The 8893-nt window shown below is 47.1% G+C and overlaps 1 protein-coding gene across 1 annotated transcript in view; it reads right to left on the bottom strand.

Moving 5' to 3' along the window:
* Window positions 1–5685: 5685 nt before the first annotated feature.
* Window positions 5686–8893, bottom strand: part of LVRN (laeverin) — a 66269-nt gene continuing 63061 nt past the window's right edge. The window contains exon 20 of the mRNA XM_072840612.1: window positions 5686–7323. Within this exon, the coding sequence (XP_072696713.1) occupies window positions 7183–7323 (141 nt within the window). The 3' untranslated portion in view covers window positions 5686–7182. The remainder of the gene's footprint in view (window positions 7324–8893) is intronic.

The raw sequence follows: 8893 nt of genomic DNA, 5'->3' as shown, positions 1-8893 counted from the left end.
TTCTCCTGTATCACATGACTTCTGGTGGGTGGGTCAAACTTGTCTCTCTATTTATTGATATAGGGAGTGTATTTTCTCTAAAATCTGGGGATGTGTTGGAGCAGAGGCAGGGAGAGATGAGGGACAACATCAACCTTCCCCAAGAAATAAGTACTCTCGGCCTGCCCAGCTTTTGTAGAAGCTCATAAATATGGAAGCCCCATTAGGAAGGCTGCTCGCTGTTGAAATCCAAGAGACATCTTCTGAAGGAAACCATACCTGTCCTCTGTTATGGGGCATTCTTAGGATAACTTCCTGAAGGGGGCCTCAGACCCTTGGCATGACTAAGGATTGTTCCAGTTCACAGGAACTGATGAATCTCTCAGACTATGTTGATCTCAAGTAAGAGATGCTAACATTGAGGGGCCATTCTAAGTCATAGGGTGATCATTGCACTGAGGGCAGAAAAAAGAAACTCATGCAAACATCAAGCTTAGCCCCCCTTCACTTCTCTGGTCTGTATCTATGTACTACTAGGGTTCAGGACGCAGCAAGTCATCAAAATAGAACACTTGCAGCAGTTTGGCATTATTTGTAGGAGACCGTCGAGAGAAAGGTTGCCTCTGCCTTATCTCTGTTGCTATTGCCTTTTCATGGCAAAAAAAGAAAAAAGAAAAAGGAAAGAAAGAAAGAAAGAGAAAGAAAGAAAGAAAGAAAGAAAGAAAGAAAGAAAGAAAGAAAGAAAGAAAGAAAGAAAAAAGAAAGAAAGAAAGAAGAAAGAAAGAAAGAAAGAAGAAAGAAAGAAAGAAAGAAAGAAAGAAAGAAAGAAAGAAAGAAAGAAAGAAAGAAAGAAAGAAAGAAAGAAAGAAAGAAAATTAATGTGTGGTTCATTCTAAGACAGTATGTTCACACACATACTAGTTATGCACACGCCCCTACCTATGCTGCATTCTACATACACACCTACACAAACAGCCTCTTTTTACAAAATACATTTTAAGCAAAGAAAGTAAGTTATAATAGACTTTTAAGGATACATTTTAGAAGGTACTTGGGTGGCTTAGTCAGTTAAGCATCTGCTCACATCATGATCTTTGGGTCCTGGGATGGAGCCCTGAGTCTGGCTCCCTGCTCAGTGGGGAACCTGCTTCTCCCTTTGCCTCTCCCCACCATTCCTGCTCTCTTTCTCAAATAAACACAATCTTTTTTTTTTTTTTTTTTAAAGATACAGTTTGGATAGGAAATTTTTCTTTCTTTTCTTTTTTTTTTTTTTTTAAGCAGGCTCCACACCCAGCATGGAGCCCAACGTGGGGCTTGAACTCAAGACCCTGAGATCAAGGCCTGAGCTGAGATCAGGAGTCAGACATTTAACTGACTGAGGAACCCAGGTGCTCCAGTTAAAGTTTCTATTTAAAAAAAACCCATAATTTATTATTTTGAACACCTTGATTTAAAAATATTAATGTTTAAAATAGAGCAGGAGTCTCTATTTTTCATTCCATGCCTCTCAATCCCATTTGGAATTCTGAAGCTGTGTTACAGCACACAGGTCAAACTAGTTTTTATTCGTCTAGTTTGATTTTCTCCAATGAAGGAAGTTAACAGAAGAACCTGGTATATGGACTTCGCAGAGTGTTTTTATTAAATCAAGAGAGTCATACTTAAGCATACGCGGCTCTATAGCAGGTATTGTATGCTCTACAGCCTCTAGACTTATGTACCACTTATCAGTAGTTGTGTGAAATGGCACTATATAGTTCAGGTATTGCTATAGCATAGATTAAGTCAAGTTGTTGCCATAGTGGCTTCAAAGTTGCATTCATTCACGTATACAAAGCTTTTCCGAAAGACTCGGTTCAGTTTTAAGTTTTAATAACTTCGGAAGCATAAATGCTACACACTTCCCTACCTTGGGATTCCCGCTGGGCGACCGGGGTAAGCGCAAAATTACACCCCTGGCCCTTTGCCTCCTACCTACGCCGCTCTCCGCATCTAGAGAGCACATGTGCGGTGTCACTTCCACAAATCCTATCCGCCCTAAGTAACCAAACACACCATTCGCACGCAGGAGCAACGTCTCCAGACCCACCTACAGGCTAACCCAGCTCAGGACCAGGGCCCTTCTCCTGGATAAAACTTCTCCCACGAGGCACTTCCCTGGCCAGCCTTGCCGGCTCGGGCCGTCTGTGCGCCTTGGGCAAAGCCGCCTGGTGGCCGTTCCCCTCCCTAATGCATTTAACTGCACCAACCCCACACCCACACCCCGGGACCTTCTCCCTCCCTCCGTGACATTCCCTTGTTCACTGACCCTCTCAACCGCCAATTCCCTTTCTGTCATTCCACCCCTAACTCTTCCCTCTGCAGCGCCACCCCGTCTAATGTCACCTCTCCTCACGCCCCTAGGGGCGGCTTCTTGGGCAGTGGCCCCTTTCTAAACCTCTCCATGCCTCGGCCTCCCTCCTGTCTGCCTGTCTCCCGGGTTCGCGGTCAACCGTCTAGAGTCAGGCAGAAGCAGCCCTCCTCGCCAGCCCCCCGGAAAAGCAGAAACGAGTGATGCTTCTCCCACTAGTTGTCGGGGTCAACCTGGCCTCAACCCTGGTGGCCACGGGATTGGGGACGGGGCCTTAATCCACTCAGGTTCCACCAGGACCTCAGAGGCTTCAAGTGGCCGCCGAGGCCTCGGCAGTCTCGGGCCTCCGTCCAGCGCCAGATGGCCTCGGTGGCCCAGGTGGCCCAGGTGGCCCAGGTGGCCCAGGTGGCCCTCCAGAACGAGCAGACCAGGGCGGGGCCTGCATGTGCCTCATGGAAGATGCTGTCACCACATCAGTGAAACAGGTGCAGTTGAGGCCGACTACACCCCGACGGGGGCAGCCCCCGCTAGCCACACGGCTCCCCCTCCTAGCCCGCGCCTAACCATCCGCATGCAATTAATGGTGGCCCCTTGTGCTCTCCGATTCGTCCAGGAACCAGGTCGCGGAGTGTCGGGGATCTGCCAACCAACTCCTCCTACGCCCCTACTCCCGCTTGCCCACTTCCGAGGGACCCCAGGGCGCCCCTACTCAGCAGGAAGTAGCCAGATCTGAACGGACGCCCTATACCAAGAGGATCGGAATGTTGGGCCCGCAGGATGAAGGGGGATCGGGAGGATCTAACCAAGGTGGATCGGACCCTCCACCTTGTCACCCTGGCCTCGGGACTTTCCGGCCACCAGCGGACCGCCGAGGCCACGTCATCAGGGGGAGAGAGGACCTGCGCGGGAAACCGGGACCGCACCCCGCCCAGACCCCATATTAGCGCATGGGCAGTTACCGCCCCACACGGATTCCACCAGTACTGTGCCTAATACCTATCACCCCGAGCGGACGCAACCCCTGCCCCTCCCCGCAAAGAGCTCGCCTGCACCCCCTTAGGGCGAGACTTCCCCGTCCCCGTCCCCGTCCCCGTCCCCGTCCCTGTCCCCGTCCCCCTCCCCTGCGGCCGCGGAGCCCCGAGAGCCCGAGAGCCCGAGAGCCCGTCCAGCAAAAGCCTGCCTCCACCCACCTTTGCTGGCCTCTCTCTTTCATTTCACTACCAAGCGGATCCAACCTGACAACATACAAGTTTCAAATAAACTGTATTTGAAAATTTAGTATTTACATTTATTTTACATTTATATAGTTTTAATTTTGAGTAATAATTTTCTTTGTATTTTAAATTCCTAAAATACATTTTAAAAAAAAAATTCATTTGAGAGAGAGACAGAGCACAAGAGCACAAGCCGGGAGGAGGGAGGAAGGGAAGGGAGGAGGGGGAAGGTGCAGAGGGAGAGGGAGAAGCAGGCTCCCCACTGAGCAGGCCCCACGTGGGGCTCGATCCCAAAACTCAGGATCATGACCTGAGCTGTAGGCAGATGCTTCACCGACTGAGCCACCCAGGAGCCCCACTCCCTCTGGTTTTAAGATGGAAAATATTGGCTGAAACAAGACACTAAGCTTTGGGCCAACTTATGTTTTCAGTTTGTGCTTGTTGAAATGCTTAACGGATAAGCTGTAGGACTCTGACTGGCTATTACCAAATTTGAATGAAAAAATGGTTTGAAAGAAAAATATGTTGCAGTTTTGATTTAAAAGAAAGATTCTTGTGTTTATTTTTAAATTTAGTTTATTTAATCACACATTGGTAGAAAAGTTGAAATTACAAGAAAAATGTATTTTTTCCCAAATCCTTTTTTTTAAGATTTATTTATTTATGATAGACCGAGAGAGAGAGAGAGAGAGAGAGAGAGAGGCAGAGACACAGGAGGAAGGAGAAGCAGGCTCCATGCCAGGAGCCTGATGTGGGACTGGATCCTGGGACTCCAGGATCCCGCCCTGGGCCAAAGGCAGGCGCCAAACCACTGAGCCACCCAGGGATCCCCTTTTTCCCAAATCCTTAAGAGGAAGTTCTCCCTTGATGCCCTATTCACCCCTTGTCGTGTATTAATTTTCCAACGGTGACAGGTATGTTACACTTAGATAGGAAACATCCTTGTTTGGTTATCCAAACACTTTCTTTGGCTCTGCCATCCTGCACCAAGCTGCTCCCCACTGCATAGACTCCTCCTTGGCTCACCCCAGCTCTTCCTTTTTTTTTTTTTTTTATGATAGTCACACAGAGAGAGAGAGAGAGAGAGAGAGAGAGAGGCAGAGACACAGGCAGAGGGAGAAGCAGGCTCCATGCACCGGAAGCCGGACGTGGGATTCGATCCCGGGACTCCAGGATCGTGCCCTGGGCCAAAGGCAGGCGCTAAACCACTGTGCCACCCAGGGATCCCTTTTTTCTTTTTTTTAAAAAAGATTTTATTTATTTATTCGTGAGACACACACAGAGAGGCAGAGACACAGGTGGAGGGAGAAGCAGGCTCCCTGTGGGGAGCCCAATGCAGGACTCAATCCCAGGACCCCGGGGTCACACCTTGAGCCAAAGGCAGACAGATGCTCAACCGCTGAGCCACCCAGATGGCCCTATGCATCTTGTTAACTTTATTCTAGAGTAAACAGTGTAAAGCAAACTGGGTACACTGGATGGGTCAGAGAAATTGTTTTATAGTCAGACTGCATTTATACCATTTACACAAATCTGTATCAGTTACTGTCCCTGACTTATTGTTATCACAGTAATCAATCAATAATTACTTCATTTTATACTAAGTCCAAGCACAATTTAATAAAATGTAATGCCTGTCTGGAATAACCAGCTTCATTCGTCTAAGAGAAAAAGTACATTATTTAATATTATTTTTCATATTTAGAGGAAAAACTATTAATCAAATATTTTGGCATTTGATAAGCACTTTCAGTGTGGCTTAGTTACTACAGAAGCTAAGATGTAACCAGATTTTTATTTCCAACAGATGGCCTGGAGCACCGAGCCTAGGTGCTCCTCTGGTGGGCTCAGGCAGTAGTGGCATCACCCACACCCGGTGACCAGTGTCAGAGCCTCTGAGTGCACTTGGATCGACAGCACAGCAGGGTGACAAGACTTCAGACAGAAGGCAGGCAAAGGTTACCCCATGGAAAGGGAGAAGAGAGCCCAAGGGAGACAAGAAGGGAGTGGAGGAGGAGAAAGAGCAAAGCAAGAGAAAAGATGCGTGGCATGGTTATGGTAACTTGAGACTGCAATAGAAGGACGTTTAGGAAACAGAACGAATGTTCTAGAAAGCGCCAGAACATACCTCACACATAACAATACACATGGTGATATTTTTATTGTTTAGGTTTTTACATTTCTAAATCAAAAGAAAATGCTCTCTGACCTATGACCCATGGTTGAGTCGGAGGAGGTGGGGCTTTGGTTGGTTTTCAGGGCCACAACTCAGTGGCCTCCTGCTCATTCAGAGAGCAGCTTCTCCTGAAGTGATTACAAAAGCAAACTCTCATCTTGCGTTTTCATTTGTGGCTGCATCAACTGACACGAGAGAGAGGGAAACACTTTAGATCACATTGCCTTGAGTTTATGCGATGTATTTAAAGCCTTTCAGCTAACACAGCTCTTAAATCTTTACATCACTCTGAGGTAGACCGAAGATCTGAAGCTTTACCGCCTCCTCTACAAAAACAAAAGCCAAAGCAAAACACAGAATTAAATCAAACACACACAAAGTTGAGAGTAGGGTGATTGGCCTTAGCCATCCTGATTTAATCTGGTGTAACAGAACGAAGTCAATTCCACGAACTGTAAACTGGGGACCGTGTCTGGAGTTGTCCCACTTGCAAGCCAGTTCCATTTGGTCAATTGAAACCACGTTTCCCGCTGTGCCCTGAGTGCAAAGCCGTAAAGATTCTGCTTTGGTGAGCCTTTTAGTTCTCTTTATTTGGCTACTTCCTTTTGCACTGAAGATCAGTGCCTAATTGCTGCTGTCTCTTGACATCATTATTTTGGGGCATCAACTTGCGCCCTAATGAGTACCTGGGCCACAGGTGGGGACGCAGCCTGAGCTTCTGGGCAGAGCCCTCCTGTCATCCCATCCGAAGGGCGCTTCGTGGGTCCTGCCTGCCATTCTGGCTCTTTGTGTGACACCCTCAGGTTCAGGAGCCTGGAAAGCGGGGCGCAGTGTGACAGGCACTGCGAGGAGACAGACATGGGCAGACGACGCATTTCTGGCCCTGAAGGCACTTCACAGGGCTCATAAAATCATCTGTTCCTTCTTTGTAAAAGTGGGTTTCCCTGGCTTTTCTATGTTCTAGTGCGTATTGTTTTTCTGGCTTCTGTTTCTTTACACTGTGGTGTTGTTTGCTCATTATGCTTTCAAATATTGCCCTAAATAAACCCCAGGGTGTTGCAAATCTGAATTTCCCTCAGCATAGACTGTGCTCAGTTAGCCAATGATTTAATAGTCCACTGCCTTTCACAACAGAATAAGCAAGACTTTCTAAGGTGAATTTGTTTTTATGAGGCACTTCAAGTCAACTCTGGTTTCCTAGCCCAACAAGAAGTGAAATTTCCCCCAGAAATACAGCAGGCTTGGTAAATCCTGGGCGACTGCAGAGTCTCGGGGCCAAATGTGACAGCAGGGGAAGAACAGGAAATATTCCCCGGAGCAAAAGCGATTTTTGCCCGGAGCAAAAGCGATTGACACACAAATAACAAAACATGCGGTTTTCCAGACTCACTAAGTATTGAGAGACAAAAGTGTGAGCAAAACCCGTTAGAGCAGGCAGGGGGGCGCCGGAAGTGGCCACTGGGTTATGTGTTTTTCCGAAGCCATGCCGTCATCCTGGCATTTCGCATTCTGTTCTCCAGATTTTTGTTCTTTATTGTCTGTAATTTGGCATGGACTGTGAGCCTCTGGTGCTCCTCCAACATGTTGCTGAAAAACTGCTGCAGCTGAAAGCACCAAGGGACGGAGGGTCAGTGCACGCTCACGTCTCATTGAGGCGAAGTGAGGCAAGGTCAGGCTGAGTAGCAACAGGCTCTGCCCAGGCCCGCGGCAGCCGCAGCCGCAGCCGGAGGAAGGCGCCCTCCCGGGCTGAGTGCCCCGAGGAGACCGTGGCTGAGAACATGTGCCGGCGACCACACCTCGCCTGAAGAATCAGATGCACACCAGAAGCCCCAGGGAGTGCGAACTGCACCTGTTTTATTCCCTGCTCTGACCCCAGGCACAGAGTGGGTGCTCGGTAATGACCTAGGGAATGCGTGCTGGGTATTACGCAAGATTTGTGGACAGAGACGCAGTGAGACGGTCTCTTATCTGGCAAGAAGCTTTGCAACTGCCAAAGCTCAAAAGTGGCACATAACATCTGTGCTTTTACAAGTGTGATCCTTTATTTAAGAACATTTAGATAGTGGGTTTGCCCACCGGCTAGATTCCTTCACTGATTCACCTCAAGCATTTAGTTATGGGAACATCTGGCACAATATTATGTATAAGCCAGACCCCAATGAACTAATAAGTCATAATCTAAAAAATCTATTTCTATGTCATTGGATTAGAACTTATTTTTTTCTTTCAACTTTTTATTTAAATTCTAGTTAGTTAACATATACCGTAATATTGGTTTCAGGAGTAGAATTGAGTGATTCATCTTGTAGATTTAACACCTGGTGTTCATCGTAACAGGTGCCTTCCTTAATGCCCATCCCCCATTTAGCCCATCCCCCATACACCTCCCACCATCAACCCTCAGTTTGTTCTCTATTGTTAAGAGTCTCTCACGATTTACTTTCCTCTTTTTTTTTCTTACCATATGTTCATCTGTTTTCTTTCTTAAAGTCCACATGAGTGAAATCATACCATATGTGTTGTTCTCTAACTTATTTCGCTTAGCATAATACACTCTGGCTCCATTCATGCGGTTGCAAATGGCAAGATTTCATTCTTTTTGATGGCTGAGTAATATTCCATCACACACACACACACACACACACACACACACCCCACCTCTTTTATCCATTCATCAGTCAGTGGACATTTGGGCTCTTCCCACAGTTTGGCTATTGTTAATAATGCTGTTATAAACATTGGGGTGCATGTACCCTTCGGATCTGTATTTTTTTTATCCCTTGGGTAAATGTCTGGTAGTGCAATGGCTGGACCATAAGGTAGTTTTATTTTTTAACTTTTTGAAGAAACCACAATTTTCCTGGATTAGAATTTAGAACATTAGATGACAGTGTACCTATACCAGCTCACAAAATGCCACTTAAACCCTAATATACTTGAAATTGAGAAGTAATAGGGCCATCTAACTTAATTACCATGTAAAAGAAAAGTAAGTTTCCAGGACAGAGTAGGCTAAGGAACCAGAAACCAGTCTCCAGCCCTCTCCCACACCTGCCCACATCTGCCTGCAGTGGGAACCTCCCACCCACAGCCCTCTACAGTGCAGGTGTGTGGGAGGGGATTTGGGGTTTGTGGGATGGTCGGTGGGGCTTTGTGTGTGCTGGAGAGCATGAG

The sequence above is a fragment of the Canis lupus genome, chromosome 10 (genome assembly GCF_048164855.1).
Source record: "Canis lupus baileyi chromosome 10, mCanLup2.hap1, whole genome shotgun sequence".
Classification (NCBI taxonomy): Eukaryota; Metazoa; Chordata; class Mammalia; order Carnivora; family Canidae; genus Canis; species Canis lupus.
This window is presented reverse-complemented; position numbering and strand designations above follow the sequence as displayed.